General features: G+C 59.3%; 1 protein-coding gene across 3 annotated transcripts; it reads left to right on the plus strand.

Moving 5' to 3' along the window:
* The first annotated feature begins 2,044 nt into the window (after positions 1-2,044).
* Positions 2,045-16,753, plus strand: GALNT6 (polypeptide N-acetylgalactosaminyltransferase 6). Of its 3 annotated transcripts, none has more exons than XM_064401027.1 (11): positions 2,045-2,724; positions 8,310-8,880; positions 9,631-9,803; positions 11,281-11,430; positions 11,514-11,748; positions 12,705-12,822; positions 12,923-13,123; positions 14,039-14,170; positions 15,404-15,505; positions 15,600-15,752; positions 15,869-16,753. In XM_064401027.1, the coding sequence occupies exons 2-11, from the start codon at positions 8,393-8,395 to the stop codon at positions 15,980-15,982; spliced, it is 1,866 nt and encodes a 621-aa protein (XP_064257097.1). In that variant the 5' UTR covers positions 2,045-2,724; positions 8,310-8,392; the 3' UTR covers positions 15,983-16,753. The 3 variants fall into 3 exon arrangements, with proteins under 3 accessions (XP_064257097.1, XP_064257096.1, XP_064257098.1); XM_064401026.1 differs by lacking the exon at positions 2,045-2,724 and adding an exon at positions 5,527-5,576; XM_064401028.1 differs by lacking the exon at positions 2,045-2,724 and adding an exon at positions 5,643-5,751.
* Positions 16,754-17,369: the final 616 nt, after the last annotated feature.

Below are 17,369 nucleotides of genomic sequence, written 5' to 3' on the forward strand. Positions count from 1 at the left end.
GAAGGACACTGAGGACAGCCAGGGAGGGTGAGAGGTGGGGGACCATCATCTCCCTCAGGTGACCGGGACATCCCCGTGTCCCCAAACTCCAGGTTATTCCCAGGAAAGGCTTTGGTTTAAGTCCTGGAAGGACACGGGTGGAGAGGAGGGAGCCCCAGGGCAGGGAGGCTGCAGTTTCCCAGCACAGCTTTGTCCAAACCGATCCTTCCCAGCCACAAAATTCCCATTTTAGGGTTGGGGAAATTGTACCAGACCCCGTGGGGGTGCTGTGAGTATTTGGGGAGAGAGGAGAGGGGGAATCCTTGGGAAACCAGAGGGTTCCTGGGTGTTTTCTGGGCTGTAGATCCTCCCCAGCCCTGCTCCCACCCTCTCCAGGTGATGCTCCCAGGACCAGGAGCATCCCTGAGCAGCAGCACCCAAAGCCACAATGGGCTCAGGGCACCTTCCTGCTCCAAGCCCCTTCACCCCACCAGAGGAACTGCTGAGGGCACCGGGACCAGGGCGGGAGTGACCCAGCCAGGACCAGGGTGGGAATGACCCTGACCCTGCCAGGACCAGGGTGGGAGTGACCCTGCCAGGACCAGGGTGGGAATGCCCCTGACCCTGCCAGGACCGAGGTGGGAGTGACCCTGACCCTGCCAGGACCAGGGTGGGAATGACCCTGACCCTGCCAGGACCAGGGTGGGAGTGACCCTGACCCTGCCAGGACCAGGGTGGGAGTGACCCTGACCCTGCCAGGACCAGGGGGGGAGTGACCCTGACCCTGCCAGGACCAGGGGGGGAGTGACCCTGCCAGGACCAAGGTGGGAATGACCCTGCCAGGACCAAGGTGGGAATGACCCTGACCCTGCCAGGACCAAGGTGGGAATGATCCTGACCCTGCCAGGACCAGGGTGGGAGTGACCCTGACCCTGCCAGGACCAGGGGGGGAGTGACCCTGACCCTGCCAGGACCAGGGGGGGAGTGACCCTGACCCTGCCAGGACCAAGGTGGGAGTGACCCTGCCAGGACCAAGGTGGGAGTGACCCTGCCAGGACCAAGGTGGGAGTGACCCTGACCCTGCCAGGACCAGGGTGGGAGTGACCCTGACCCTGCCAGGACCAGGGGGGGAGTGACCCTGACCCTGCCAGGACCAGGGGGGGAGTGACCCTGCCAGGACCAAGGTGGGAGTGACCCTGCCAGGACCAAGGTGGGAATGACCCTGCCAGGACCAAGGTGGGAGTGACCCTGCCAGGACCAAGGTGGGAATGACCCTGCCAGGACCAAGGTGGGAATGACCCTGCCCCTGCCAGGACCAAGGTGGGAATGATCCTGACCCTGCCAGGACCAAGGTGGGAGTGACCCAGCCAGGACCAGGGTGGGAATGACCCTGCCAGGACCAGGGTGGGAGTGACCCTGCCAGGACCAAGGTGGGAATGATCCTGACCCTGCCAGGACCAGGGTGGGAGTGACCCTGACCCTGCCAGGACCAAGGTGGGAATGACCCTGACCCTGCCAGGACCAAGGTGGGAATGACCCTGCCAGGACCAAGGTGGGAATGACCCTGACCCTGCCAGGACCAAGGTGGGAATGACCCTGACCCTGCCAGGACCAGGGTGGGAGTGACCCTGACCCTGCCAGGACCAGGGTGGGAATGACCCAAATGTGCAGTCTGGGGACTCTGCAGGTCCCACTCACCCAGGACCGGTCCCTTCCTGGCCCTCAGCCTCTGGAGGAGCCTCCCCTGCTCCGAGCACAGCTCCTGCAGCCTGGCCACCTCCCCCCAGAGCTGCAGGAACACCTCCTCCATCTCCATCACAGCGGGCAGGGGGCAGGAGAGGGAACGAGCACCTGGTAACAGCAACAATAATCACATTAATAACCATCCGCTGGTAACTGGGGTTATCCGAGGGCAGGAGGGGCTGCCAGGGTCATCCCGAGCCGGTGGGATGGGGAGGGTCAGGTGCTGCAGGTGTGTGGGATTGCACGGGAACAAGCATTCCCAGTTCTCTCATAATTTAGGAAAAAAAAAATAAAAAGGATGAGGTTTTTCTTAAGAGGAGCCGAGCTGGGCTTTTCCACCTCTCCCCCACAGCTTCCACGAGCTCCAAACAGCACAAAAATCTCGTTTAGTAAAAAAATCTACCTGGCAAAAGTTGTATTTCCAAGTCAGTACCAAAAGATCAGTTTTTGGGGGGTGTGAGAGCAAAAACTCCTAAAAACAAACCCATCCAAGGAATGATGTCCAGGGGTGGGGACAAAATTCCCTTTTTTGAGCTGCTCAGCCCCTTCTCCTCCCAAAAACACCCCAGGAAGCACTACACAGCATCAATTAACCAAATGTTGGCATTATGGAGGAAAACTGCGTCCCCCACATTTTCCCCCTCTTTAACAGCTGTATTATGGATTAAACTTCCCAGTTTTCCCATCTTGCACCAATTATTACCGGGCAAAAAGATAATAAATAAACCCGAAGCTGGGCACAGATCTGCAAACCATCTGCAAAGGGGATTTGAAAGCAGAAATATGCAAATCAGCCTGGCTTCCTGTCAGCTCCTCCAGGTTCGCTGCCGCTCAGCGCTGCAAGTTTCAGCTCGGCGTTAAATTTAAGCTCCGGCTCAAATTAGGGGTTTGGCTGGAGGGTTGGATGGAGCCGCCTCCGGCGCTGAGGATTCCCCGCGAGGGATGAAGGGCAGAAATCCCGAAGGAAATGCGCTTGGAGCGAGGAAAACCTCAGAGGCGATGGTAAGGTTTGCTCCCAGCGCAGGGAATTGCGGTGCCCGCCCCACACCGAGGGGGACCCTCACCCCAATTTTGGCTCTTTGGCTTCTTCTGCTCCTGAAAACCTTCCAAGTAAACATTTTTCACCCATCCCCACACGGCAGCCGGCTTCACCTCTAATTCAAGTTTTGTTTTGTCTATAAAGACGCCAATTAATTATTAATTGGAGTGTGACACCGAGCCGCCACTCCCTAACAAGCCTGGGAAGATTTTGTCGTGGATTTCATTCCAGCCCTGCCAGGGTTCTTGGGGTCTCGACTCCTCATTTCCCCCAGGCTGGTGCCACCGGGACAAAGCTGCGGGAGATTTTTACGTCCCAAAAAAGCCTCTCCTCTCCCAAACTGCAATTAAAAGCAGCAATTCGGGAGCACAGAACTCCCGTTTGCGGGGTTGGCAGAGCGGCTCCGAGGGGCAGAGCCCGGCGGGGTGGGGGGGACGGGGCACCCAAAATCCCATCCCCACGGCCCAGCCCGGCATGGACCCCAAAACCCCTCTCTTTCCCCCAGAAGTGACTTACCGTGGTGGGGACCGTCCCGGCCCTGCCCGGTGGCCGCGGTGGCGCCGAGCTGAGAGCGGCAGGTCCTGAAAGTCGAGCAGCAGCAAATTTGGGGGTGGGAATTTCCCTTTCGGGTTTTGAGCGAAGAGCGAAACCTCCGAAGCAGGAAACGAAAGGGGAGAGAGCGACGGCTTCGAAGAGAGCTCGGAAAAGCCCCGGGGGGCTCGTGGGGACCGAGAGTTGGCTCCAATCGGTGCCTCAGTTTCCCCTCATACCTTATTCCAGCTCATTAGCGCTTTAATTTGGCTCTGAGGGGTGTTCGTGCCCCGGAGACCTCATGCCCTGTAAACCAGTTAATATTCCAGCTAATATCCCAATAATCCCGATTAATCCTCGCTCCGCTCCAGCTCAAATCTCCCAAATCCTCCACGCAGCGCCGGAGCTAAAGGAAAATCCTGGGCTGGGTGTTGGAGCCCGCCCGGGCCCGTCCCCCCGGGGCTCTTCCCGAGGCCATCCTGCTTCTCCCAGCACGCCCAGTGCCAGTCCCTTACTGGTCCCAGCACACCTGGAGCCATGACCTTGGCACCTCCATAAACCCCTGCCGCCCCCAGTGTGCCCAGTACCGGTCTCTTACTGGTCCCAGTACATGTGGAGTCCTACCTATGCAGCTCCCAGTGTCCCCAGTACCAATCCCTTATGGCTCCCAGTGTGCCCAGTACCGGTCTCTTACTGGTCCCAGTACACGTGGAGTCCTACCCATGCAGCTCCCAGTGTGCCCAGTGCCAGTCCCTTACTGGTCCCAGTACACTTGGGGTCCTACCCATGCAGCTCCCAGTGTCCCCAGTACCAGTTCCTTATGGCTCCCAGTGTCCCCAGTGCCAGTGCTTTACTGGTCCCAGAACACGTGGGGTCCTACACATGGAGCTCCAAGTGTCCCCAGTGCCAGTCCCTTACTGGGCCCAGTACACTTGGAGTCCTACCCTGCGGCTCCTAGTGTCCCCAGTACCAATCCCTTATGGCTCCCAGTGTCCCCAGTGCCAGTCCCTTACTGGTCCCAGTACACTTGGGGTCCTACCCATGCAGCTCCCAGTGTCCCCAGTACCAGTTCCTTATGGCTCCCAGTGTCCCCAGTGCCAGTCCTTTACTGGTCCCAGAACACGTGGGGTCCTACACATGCAGCTCCCAATGTCCCCAGTGCCAGTCCCTTACTGGTCCCAGTACACTTGGAGTCCTACCCTGCGGCTCCTAGTGTCCCCAGTACCAATCCCTTATGGCTCCCAGTGTCCCCAGTGCCAGTCCCTTAATGGTCCCAGTACACGTGGGGTCCTACACTGCAGCTCCCAGTGTCCCCAGTGCCAGTCCCTTATAGCTCCTAGTGTCCCCAGTGCCAGTCCTTTACTGGTCCCAGTACACGTGGGGTCCTTCCCTGAGGCTCCCAATGTCCCCAGTCCCTTACTGGTCCCAGTACACTTGGGGTCCTACCTATGCAGTTCCCAGTGTCCCCAGTACCAATCCCTTATGGCTCCCAGTGTCCCCATTGCCTGTCCCTTACTGGGTCCCAGTGTCCCCAGTATCCCCAGTACCAGTCCCTTACTGGTCCCAGTACACATGGGGTCCAACCCTGGGGCTCCCAGTGTCCCCAATACCAATCCCTTATGGCTCCCAGTGTTCCCAGTGCCAGTCCCTTAATGGTCCCAGTACACGTGGAGTCCTACCCATGCAGCTCCCAGTGTCCCCAGTGCCAGTCCCTTACTGGTCCCAGTACACTTGGGGTCCTACCCTGCAGCTCCCAGTGTGCCCAGTGCCAGTCCCTTACTGGTCCCAGTACACTTGGAGTCCTACCCTGCGGCTCCTAGTGCCCCCAGTACCAATTCCTTATGGCTCCCAGTGTGCCCAGTACCTGTCCCTTACTGGTCCCAGTACACGTGGAGTCCTACCCATGCAGCTCCCAATGTCCCCAGTACCAGTCCCTAATGGCTCCCAGTGTCAGTCCCTTACTGGTCCCAGCACAGCACCCCCACTTCAGGCGCGGGGCCGGCCGGTGGCTGCGGGACCGGGCGCTATTCCCGGTCGGGGCGGCTTTAGGACCCGGCTATTTCCCCGGGCAGGGCGGCTTTAGGACCCGGCTATTTCCCCGGTCGGGGCGGCTTTAGGACCCGGCGTTTTTCCCGGTCGGGGCGGCTTTAGGACCCGGCTATTTCCCCGGTCGGGGCGGCTTTAGGACCGCGGCAGCCCCGCCCGTGCACCTGCCCTGGAGGCGGGCACAGGTGGCCCCGCCCCACCCGGACGCACCTGCGGCCCCGCAGCCGCTGTGGAGCCGGTAAGAGGGGACGGGGGTCCCGCTGCTGAGCCCCTCCTGCTCTGAGGGGGTTTGGGGTCCCAGTGCCGGGCTCTTGCCGGGGAAGGGGGTCCCGGGGTCACCGGTGGGCAGCCCTCGCCCCAGGGAAAGGAGGGCCGGTGGTCGCGGGGGTCGTGGTGCGGCGCCCCTCTCTGCGGTAAGGGGGTCTGGGGTCCTGATGTGAAGTCTTTGCCCCGGGGGAGGGGTCTGGGGATCCCGGTGGTCCCGGTGCAGAGCTCCCCACCACGGTAAGAGAGACGGGAGGTTCCCGGTGAGGAGCCCTCGGCCCGGGGGAAGGGGGAGCAGGGTGGTCCTGGTGAGGGGGCGTTGTGTGGTCGAGGGTCCCAGTGCAGAGACCCCTCCGTGCAAGGGAGTTCAGGTGGTCCTGGGATGGAGCCTCCCCGGGGCGGGGGGTCCGGATAGAGCCCCTGGAGCAGCCCAGCGGCTCCAGGGTCTGTGGTAGCTCTGGGCAGGGCACTGGGCGGACCCGGCCCCCATCACCCCCACGGGGCGAGGCAGAGACCCTCACACAGCCCCCATCTCGGGGTGCTGCCATCCCACACCCCGGGAGCGGCTCCAGGACCCCGGGGCTCACCCCACCTGGACCAGGGGAGCCCGACAGGATCCTGACTCCTGTGAGCTCCCAGCCCTCGCCCTCCGCAGCACCTCCAGTTCCTCACACTGGGACTGAACCCGCCACACCCCACGTCCCAGTCCCTGCCCCTCCCGGTGTCACCGTGGCTCGCTGCCACGTGGAGCCGGTGGCCACCTTACCTGCGGCAGTCAGGTCAATTCATTTGTATTTTATTTATTTTCCTTTATTTCCTCCACGTGTGTGTCTCTGTTTCCACCTTTCCCCACCATCCAACCCTCCCTCCCTCCCTCTCTCCCTCTCACATCACGGGGGGTGCTCCTGGAATTCCCACCGAACTCCCTTTTCTCCCTTTCCCCCCGTTTCTGACCCCAGTAGGCTCCCCTGGGTCATTTCGATGTTGTTTTTCCAGGGTGTAGGGCCAGCCCCGTGGCAACACGGGATTTTCGGGATGGGCTGGAGCAGAATCCCCCTGGGAGTTCGCAGGGCAGGCAGCAGAGAGCACAGGTGCACCAGGAGCTCTCGCTGGAGCCCTGTGCCAAATCCACCCCAGTCTTTTGGAGGAGAAGTTTTTATTTGTATTTGGCTTTTTGGCTCTTTTTGGGAAGGGGTTGAGGCCTCCTGGGAGCGGCAGCTCTTGTTGTGCACAACCTGTGCCCCCGCCCCCTGCACACCTGAGTGTCCCTCTGGGGTTAATTAACACCGACACCTAACGAGCTTCATTAGCAACGTAGCAGGAAGGAAGCTCAGGGAGTGGTGGTGTTGATGGAAATGTTGGCGTTTTTTTTCCCAAAAAATCCATTTCTTTTCTCTCCCCCTTGTTGTACGGCAGCGCCGTGCGATGAAAACCTCGGAGCTCGGGGGCACCTTCGCTCAGCTTCGGGCAGAAATTCCGAGGGAATGGCAGGGAACCCCGGGGATTCATGTTTTTTTCCCCGATTCTGCTTTTCCGCGCTGGATGGGGCCGGGCGCTCTTGGCAGTGAAGCGTGGTCCAGCTTTGATCCCTCGGAGCTCAAAGCAGGGACCCCGGGACCCTCCTCCTCCTCCCCAGCCCAAACTTCCTCGCCCTTGAAGTTGTGGCAGGTGCCCTTCCCCGCCCCATTCCCAAGAGAATGAAAAGAAAAAGGGAAAAAGGAATCAAGGGAAGGGGGGGGGACCCCGAAGTGGAGGAGGAGGAGGAGGAGATGGCGGTGAATGGATCCCGCCGGGCTCGTCCATGCTCCGGCGGCCGCGGCTCACAAAGAGGAGCCGCGGGAAGTTTGGGGGTGGTGGTGGAAAGCTCAGAGCCTCCGGCCGATCCCGGGGCAAATTCGGGAGCTGGCGCCGAGCTCCCGGTGGCCGTGGCAGCGGACACGGCACCGGACACCGAACCGGCTGCTCCAGCTCCGCCGAACCCGGAGCGCTGCATGGTCTGCTCGAGTTTTCCTTCACAGGCAGGAAAATGCCCAGGGAAAGGCTTTTTCCAGCAGTCAGAACTATTTTGGCAGATTTTGGGCTCTATTTTAGCTTCGGCGTGCCAGGGGCGGTGGCGGGGGGGAGGCTGCAGCCTCAGGATCAGTTCCAGAAGAAATTTTTGGGGGGGTCTCGTGTGTGGTGAGGGATGGGGGGTCGGGGGTGGCACATCCTCTGGCACTTTTTAACCTGCACTTTTCCTGGTGTTTTAATTTCGGGATGGATTTAGCAGCTGGAAGGGCTGGGGGAGAATGAATTTTACAGGTGTCGCTTGTGCCAAACTTTATATTAATATATTGCTAATATTATATTGCCATATTAATATATTACTAACATTGTATTGCAATATTGATATGTTAACATGTTGCTAATATTACTTTACTGTGTCGATATATTAATGCATTATTTTGCTATTATGTTATTATTTGTTATTAATCTGGCCTAGTGGGAGGTTCCCTGCCCATGGCAGGGGGTTGGACTGGATGATCTTTAAGGTCCTTAACAAAACTATTCCATGAGTCGATCATATTTATATATTCTGTGTTAGGTACAATATAATCTATTTTAAATACAATATATCTTCAGTGCAGTATTTCTATTTTGACACCAAGAGGATGCCCCCGGGGTTCATCCAGCCGGGAATTCACTGCAGGTGTTTCTCCTTCCCCAGGTCACTGGAGCAAAGCAGGACACCGTGATGCACCCCGAGCCCCCACATCCCTGAACCCTCCAGAAACACCCCAAAACCCCAAAATGAGGCTGTTCCGCCGCCGCTACAGCACCTTGAAGGTGGCCTTGGCGGGCGCCGTCTTCGTCCTCTTCCTCTTCATCCTCCAGAAGGACGTGGGGAGCAAGGAGCCGGGCGAGGAGCCGTGGCTGCGGAACATCGTGCAGGGCAAGGGCCAGGTGCTGGACCTGATGCTGGGCGCCGTGCGGGACCTGCGGGACTCGATGCCGCGGCTGCAGATCGGGGCCCCGGAGCCGCCGCCGGAGCCGCTGCCCAGCGCCCGCTCCTGCCTGCCCGGCGTCTACACCGCGGCCGAGCTGCGGCCGCTCATGGAGAGGCCCCCCCAGGACCCCGCCAGCCCCGGCGCCGACGGAAAAGCCTTCAAGAAGGATCGCTGGACGCCCGAGGAGACGAAGGAGAAGGAGCGGGGCTACGAGAAGCATTGCTTCAATGCCTTCGCCAGCGATCGCATCTCCCTGCAGCGGGCGCTGGGCCCCGACAGCCGCCCCCCAGAGTGAGAGCCGGGCCCAAAACCCCCCGGGGCCACTTACTGCCTTAAAATGGCCACTTACTCCTTCAATCTGGCCACTTACTCGCTTAAATTGTAGAGGAAATTAAAGCAGATTGGGGGCAAGATGTCACCCAGATTTATGGAGACAGAGCTTAAAAAAAATTAATTTATTTATTATTATTTCTCCCTAATTTTGGCTCCTTGGGGGCGGTTTAATGGCAGCAGGCTCTTTGTGTCTCCCTGTACCTGCTGCTGGCTCCGGCACCTCCCTGCCTTTCCCTCCTCCCTCTCCTTTATTCCAGCGGCTCCAGCGGTCAGACTTTTTCTTTTCTTAGCCGAGTGGAACAGCCTCGGACCCCGCTGGGGTGGGGGGGAGGGAACCAGGGAAACTCCAGAGATTTCCCCGCCTGCCCTCGGCCAGGGGCTGCCGGATTAAAGCGGGGCCGCGCGGAGGGGTGGGGTGGGGGAGACATGGGGGGAATTCGGGATGGAAAAAGCCTTGAAAGGGATGGAGGAATCCAGCCCCCCGCGCTGGCAGGCGATTATCCGTGCTTAGCAGGTGTAGCGGTGACAAAGGGGGGACACGGAGGCCGCGAATGGGACTCACTCAACCAAAATCAATGGGAATCAAAGCAGGGACGAGTCCGGAGGGGCCGGAGCTGCTCCCCCGCAGCTGCGGGGTTCGGTGGGGGGGATAGCAGGGGTCACGCCAGTCGTGCCTCCCCCTTCACCCCCCCCCCTTCTGTCCCCCAGGTGCATCGATCAGAAGTTCAAGCGCTGCCCTCCCCTCCCCACCACCAGCGTGGTGATCGTGTTCCACAACGAGGCCTGGTCCACCCTGCTGCGCACGGTCTACAGCGTCCTGCACTCGTCCCCGGCCCGGCTGCTCCGCGAGGTCATCCTGGTGGATGATGCCAGCACGGACGGTGGGCGGGGGACACGGGGACACGGGGGTCAGAGGGGTGCAGGGAGCGTCTGGGATTTGGGGCAGAAGGATGCAGGACTATGGTGGGATGTGGGGCAGAAGGGTGCAGGATTTGTGATGGGATGTGGGTCAGGAGGTGCAGGATTTGTGATGGGATGTGGGGTCAGAGGGATGCAGGATTTGTGATGGGATGTGGGTCAGATGGGTGCAGGGAGCACAGTAGGATGTGGGACAGAGGGATTCAAGGACCATGGTGGGATGTGGGTCAGAGGGGTGCAGGAGTTGTGGGATGTGGAACCAGAGGGAGGCAGGGAGCACAGTGGGATGTGGGGTCAGAAAGATGCAGGAACCATGGTGGGATGTGGGGCAGAGGGATGCAGGACTTGTGATGGGATGGGGGTCAGAGAGGTGGAGAACTTGTGATGGATGTGGGTCAGGGGGTGCAGGATTTGTGGTGGGATGTGGGTCAGGGGGCGCAGGGGTTGTGGGATGTAGAACCAGAGGGCTGCAGGGACCATGGTGGGATGTGGGTCAGAGAGATGCAGGAGCCCTGGTGGAAAGCAGGAGGCAGAGGGATGCTGGAGCCATGTAGGATGTGAATGCCAGAAGGAGGTAGGACAAGCTGTGGTGGGATCAGCAGGATGCAGGGGCAGCCAAGCCCCTTTCCAAGCCTGGAAGCAGCAGCTCTGAGCCCTCAGAGAAGCAGCTCATGCTCCCAGCATCCCGGGATCTCCCAGCAGCCGCTTCCCATTTCACATCCACCCCGGACCACCCCTGGGATTTTCCCTTCCCCAGCACCGCTGTTAACCCTGCCCCGGGGACAAACCAGGTGCCCCACAAACCTCCACCCTCAGCCAGCTGTAATCCTCGTTAATTAGCACCCAGAGCAATTAACGCGGGGTTCAGTGTTGGGGCACTGGGAGGAGCAGACTCTGCCCTCGTCCCAGATAAATTCTCCCTTTCCACCCACGGGCTCCCGAGGAGCAGGAACCTCGCGGTGCCCCAGAGCTTCACTGCCCCACAGCTCGACGCGCACTGTGGCTGGACGTAGGTGGGACCCGGGTCCCCTTCCCAGGACGCTTTTCTCGGGGTCCCAGCTCCCACCTGGCCATTTCCAGCTCCTGGCTTGGCTGCATCTGCCAAGCAATCCCTGGTTCCTCTGGTGAGCCCTTCCCTCAGGAACAACTTGGTCCTGGTGACACTTCAAGCACAGGGATGTGACCTCCTCACCCTATCAACCCCCAGTCCCTCTCCGGAGAGGGATTAGACAGGAGGGGCTTAAACCCTTATAAAACTAATTTTCTTTAGCCAAAAATACACTTGGGTTTGGGGCCAAGGCTCAGGTGTCCCTGAACCCAAACCCAACTGCAGGGTCTGAGCATCAGGGGATGGGGATGGGGATGGCATGGGATGGCCTGGTGGGATGCAGGGACTGGCAGCTGCCTCTCTGATGGCTCCGGATGCTCTTCCCCCCGCAGAGTACCTGAAGGAGGAGCTGGATCGCTACGTGGAGCAGCTGCAGATCGTGCGCGTGGTGCGGCAGCGGGAGCGCAAGGGGCTCATCACGGCGCGGCTGCTGGGGGCCAGCGTGGCCAGCGGGGAGGTGCTGACCTTCCTGGATGCCCACTGTGAGTGTACCCCCGTGACACCCGTGTGTTCCCCCGGGCTGTGAGTGGCGCTGTCCCCGCTCCAGCCCTGCCCCGTGTCCCAGGTGAGTGTTTCCACGGATGGCTGGAGCCGCTCCTGTCCCGCATCGCCGAGGAGCCCACGGCCGTCGTGAGCCCCGACATCGCCACCATCGACCTCAACACCTTCGAGTTCTCCAAGCCCGTCCAGAACGGGAAGCAGCACAGCCGGGGCAATTTCGACTGGAGCCTGACTTTCGGCTGGGAGGTCATTCCCGCGCGGGAGAGGCAGCGCAGGAAGGATGAGACCTTCCCCATCAAGTAAGGCCAGCACGGGGCTCTTTATCCAGCTGGGTTTGGTTTTTTTCCCAACAAATCGGTGCTCTCCTTGGTGCCTTCGGGTGGGCGGTGCTGCCCCTTCCCAGTGGGTTTTCCCCTGGGATTTTGGCGTGGGAGATGTCAGGGAGTTCGTGCCCGAGCACGGTCAGAGCTGGGGGGGAGCTGGAGGACAAACCTCCCTTGGGGCTTGGGAACGCGGGGCCAAAACGGACCTGGGAATCACCTCTGGCCACCTCTCGCTCCGGCAGAGCCGCTCATTAAGGATTTAATTGCTGTCTCTGCCTTCTCACCCTCGGTGCCCAGGTGTCCCCGCACAGAACAGGTCACCTGTGGGTCAGGCTGCGCCAAAATCCCCCTTCTCATCCCTCCGTTTTACGTGCAGACAGAGCCTGGGTGGGTTTCCCACCTCTCGTGGGTGCCCCAGGGTAAGCGGGGTGCCCCCACCGGGAGACACCGGACACCCCGGCCGCGGGGCTGCCTTTGTGCGCGGGTCACCTGGGCGACGCTCCTGTCCCAATAAAGGCCCCTTTCACCTCCAGCCGGGCACTTGGCTCCCGGCAGAGCCTCGTCTCCAGCAGCTCAGCGAATCCTTGGGGTTTATTATTTTTCCTGAATAAAAGCGTGGTTCTGTTCCAGCCTCAGATGGAAAAGATTAGGGAAGCGGGAGGAGGGATTGGGGCACCGAGCTCTGACCTCCTCCTCTTTTTGGCGACAGGTTTTTGGTAACAATATCCTCTTTTCACTTTGAATCCAGCTGGCAGCGAGGCCCCTCTGTGTCATGCTGTCACCTCTGTCCCCTCCCAGCAGCCAGGCCCAGCCTGTCCAGCAAAGCCACCACAGCTGGATGGAGGGGCACTCTCATTTTTGGGGCTGTGATGTCCCAAAACTCAGATTTCTGCTCTTTTATTTGTGTTTTACCCCTCCTCTGACCCCCGCAGGTCCCCAACCTTCGCAGGTGGCCTCTTTGCCATCTCCAGGTCCTACTTTGAGCACATCGGCTCCTACGACGACCAGATGGAGATTTGGGGGGGTGAGAACGTGGAAATGTCCTTCAGGGTAAGGAAGGAGCATCACCTTCCAAGGGCACCTCCCGGGAGCTCCCTGGTGGGGGGCCCGGGGGCTGGACCCCCCCACCTCAGGTGTGGCTTCCCCGCAGGTGTGGCAGTGCGGGGGACAGGTGGAGATCGTCCCCTGCTCCGTCGTGGGCCACGTGTTCCGCTCCAAGAGCCCGCACACCTTCCCCAAGGGCACGCAGGTGATCTCCCGGAACCAGGTGCGCCTGGCCGAGGTCTGGATGGACGACTACAAGGAGATCTTCTACCGCCGCAACCAGCAAGCTGCCCAGATGGCCAGAGAGGTACTGGGCACGCTGGGGGCTGCTGCTGGGGGGGCTGGTCCTGCTGGGAGATCCCCCTGAGCAGCGGGAATGGGAGGGAGATCACACAGGCAGACCGAAATAGACAAAAGATTTTTTTTTTTTTTGCTTTCTCCCTCTGGCCAGAATGTTTTCTAGTAGGAAAACATCGGGGTTTATGAATTCCTTTTAATTTTTTAAAATTATTTTTTATTTCAACACCAATATCATAAAGCAGGGCGCCCCCCATGTAAGGAGTAATTGTTATCTGACTCTATTGATTCAGAAGGCTGAACAATTGCTTTATTAAAACTATATTATATTACATTATACTATACTATATTAAAGAGATACTATACTATACAAAATACACATACTAAAGAAAAACTAGTGACTGTCTGAGACAGCCAGGACACAGCTTTGAGTGATTGGCTAACGAATCAAAGCAATCCTCAGCAGAATCCAACTGACAAATCACTTCAGGTGAACAATCTTCCTTTTGCACATTCCACAGGTGCAAAACAACGGGAGCGGCAAGTAAAGATAAAAATTGTTTTCTCTTATTTTCTCTGTGCTTCTCCAGGAAAAAAAAAAAAAAAAAAAAAACTGGGAGAGAGAATTATGTCTCTCTCTGTTCAGAGAATGTGAATGCCACACACCAAAACTTGTTATACTTTTCTTTTTTTCAACACCAAAACTTCTTATTCTTCACCAAAATATCTCCGAGCTCTTGGTGGAGCCTGTGGGTACCTGCCGGGTGACCCCCCCAGCTTGTCTCAGTGCTGGTCACACCTGAGGGATGATGACAAAGCTGGGGTGACTCCCGGCTCTGAGCCCCAACCTGGAAAGGACTTTTTGGGCTTTTCCCCTACTGTTTTCTGAAGTGAATTTAATTTTCTCCCCTGACTTCGTGAATAGAAGACGTTTGGTGACATCACAGAGCGGCGCAGGCTGCGGGAGCGGCTGCACTGCAGGAACTTCACCTGGTACCTGCAGAACGTCTACCCCGAGATGTTCGTGCCCGACCTGACCCCGGCGTTCTACGGAGCAGTGAGTGCCGGGGTGGGAGTGCCGGGGTGGGAGCGCCCGAAGGCTGGGCTCGGGGGCTCTGCATCCAGCCGGGGACGGGGAGCTGGTCCTGCCGCATCTGTCACCCTGTCTGTCACCGCTCACTGTGTCTGTCACCTCACCTGTCACCGGCTGGCGGGGCCGGTTTGGGCTCCGGCGGAGCTGGAATCCGGCAGAGCTGGTTTGGGGCGAGCCCGGGGTGGGGAATCCGTGGGGATGTGGATCTGGGTTAAACTCGGGGGGAAAAGCTGAAAGCTTCCTTGAGCCCCAAACACCGTCCTGGCTCAGGGAGGGCTGGAAAAACTGAACTGGGGATGGGATGGGATGGGATGGGATGGGATGGGATGGGATGGGATGGGATGGGATGGGATGGGATGGGATGGGATGGGATGGGATGGGATGGGACGGGGAGCTCCATCTCCATCCCGAGGGAATCTGGGGACGGGTGGGAGGCAGGAGCCCACCTCCAGCCACCCATCCACAGGGAAATGGAGACAGGCAGGATGTGGAGGGCTGGCTCCGTCCCTGAGGGAGCTGGGGACAGCAGGACACGGAGATCTGGCTGCATCCCCGAGGAACTGAGGGCAGGCAGGATGAGGGGCTCCAGCTCCATCCCTGAGGGTGGGATTCCCCTGAGGCTGGAAAAGCCCTTTCCCTCAAGCTGTGTTGGATCCTGAGTCTGCCCCTCCTCAGCCAGGGCGATGTGACAGCACCCAGCCCGGTGACAGCTGGGTGACAGCCGAGTGCTGGCTCCCATCCAGCTTTAATTCACCTTTATTTCCTGAAACCTCAGCCCGGGTGCCTTTCCCTTTGCTCCGTGTGCCGGAGGCGATGGCTCGGGCGTTCCTCGTGTCCTGGAAAGGACACGGGACCCGGAGCCGGCACTGGGTGCTGGGATGCTGTTTGCACATGGATAACCCAGAGCCCTGCACAGCCAAACCCGAGCCGGTCCTACCCCGCCTCCTGTGAGCCCTTCTCTCCTCCCCTCTCCCAGCCTTTTTCCTCACTCCCGCCCCTTCTTCCCCCTACCCCGTCATTTTTCCCCCTCTCCTCCCCTCCTCACCCCCGTTCCCGTTGCCTTTCCCCGCCCTTTCTCCCCCCATCTCTTTCCCCCCCTCTTTTCCTCTCCTTTCTCTCCCTCGTTTTTCTCCCCTCTCCTTTTCCTCCCCCCACCTCTTTCCCCCTCCCAACTCCTCTCTTCTCCCCACGCCGCAGATAAAAAACGAGGGCACCAAGAGCTGCCTGGACGTGGGGGAGAACAACCACGGCGGGAAACCTCTCATCATGTACCCTTGCCACGGGCTGGGGGGCAACCAGGTGGGCCCCCCAAACCGCCCCCATCATTTCCCCCTCTGCACCCCCCGTTTTCTCCCGGGGCGCGGCAGTGAGGCCCCCTTGGCTCTTCCCGCAGTACTTTGAGTACACGAGCCAGCGGGAGCTGCGCCACAACATCGGCAAGGAGCTGTGCCTGCGCGGGGGCGCGGGCACGGCCGAGCTGGGCGAGTGCCAGTTCCGAGGGAAGCCCGGCCGGGTGCCCGCCAGCGAGGAGTGGGATCTGGCGCAGGTGAGGAGCTCCCTCCGTCCCGGGCATCGTGCCAGCCACGGTGCTGCCCCTCCGGTGCTTTCCCCTCGGTCACATCCCACGGGCGCTCATGGATCGCTTGGGTTGTTCCTCGGCAGAACCGGCTGATCAAGAACTTGGCCTCGGGGATGTGTCTGACGGCCCGGGGGAAGCACCCGGGCCTCGTTCCCTGCGACCTCACGGACCCGCACCAGCTCTGGTCCTTCACCTAAAAGGGAGCGGAGCCCCCGGCCGGCCCCGGCCACGCTCAGGAAACCAGGATCCAAAAAAACTTCCTTGTTCTTCTTAATTTAAGAAGTGAAAGCCTTAAATATGCTGCATTTCGTGGTTGCCTTGAACTGAATCCCGTGCCTTGGGGGCCGGGCTCTGCCGGGGGCAGCCCAGGGACCCCGAAACGCCGCGGCCGTGGCGGGGACGCTCCTGCCGGGGCTCCTCCGCAGCCGCTGCTCGTCCTCCCCACCCCGGCTCCACCCAGAGACTCTTCAGTTCCTATCGGGCATTAAAAACGCGGATGCGCCTCCCCAGATGGGGAATCCGGGCGGGAGAATCCGGCGAGGAGGAGGATGGTGATGATGGGGCTCCTCCTGTCGAGGGGGGATCGGGGCTTGTGGTGGCCCCTGGCGGGCAATGGGAGAAGTTGGGATCTGTGCCTTGGGAATCAAATTGGATTTGGAGGGGGGAGGAAATTAGATTCATGGTTTTATTATGGTTATTATTAAATTATGATGATTCCTGGGTGCGATTCTCCTTGTGCTGAGCAGGAGGAGTTTTTCCTGGATGGCACCACAGAATCCTTCTGAACGGGATCCTGGGTGCCACATCTCCCCTGTTCCAGATTTTTTGTCTATTCCAACTTCCGTAGCTGCCACTTTTGTTGCCATATCTTTTATAGTGGAGAAAAATCCCCCTGGACATGGCAGGAGGGGGAAGAACCTGTCCTAGACACTCAACCTCAAATAAAGAGATGATTTATTTTACACAAATCCTGTCTCCAGCCATTCTGAGCTCTCACATTATATCCTTCACTCTTCTTGTTCCAGAAACTCCCTATTTAGCCCAAAAATGAGTTTACAGCCCCTCGTGCCACAGGTGGGGGATCAGCTTTGCCTTGGGGTGTCCCCGTGTGGGGTGGAGCCGTTGCCGCTGTCTCTTGATGCTGATAGAACAAACACGGGATTAGCTGGAAATTGTGTTCTGTGAAATCTCGTGTTTTCCTTGGAGATAAGGGCAGAACTGCAGCAGGTGCTTTTTTTTTCCCATCATTTTTTTGACCTGGTTGACCCTATGGCCCCCGTGATCCCAAATGCCAGTGCCTGTGCCTCGGGGGACAAAGTCCCCAAAAAACAGCCTCCATTCAGAGTTCAAGGGGGAAAAAATGACAGAGTTTTGGCCAAAACTCCAGGGTTTCTTTCAAAGCCTGTCCCTGCCCCATTCTGCCCCAAGCTCAGCCCCAGGCAGGCCGAGCCCCGGCCCTGCTCCAGCGCTGCCTGTGCCGGGGGCTTGGCGAGGGGCTGAAGGTCGTGCCCTGTTGGTGCCTCCATTTCCCCATCCCGGTGCCAGCGTGGCTCCATTCGGGTGCTGGATCAAGCCCCGGAACCA

Source organism: Passer domesticus, chromosome 31 (genome assembly GCF_036417665.1).
Source record: "Passer domesticus isolate bPasDom1 chromosome 31, bPasDom1.hap1, whole genome shotgun sequence".
Lineage (NCBI taxonomy): Eukaryota > Metazoa > Chordata > Aves > Passeriformes > Passeridae > Passer > Passer domesticus.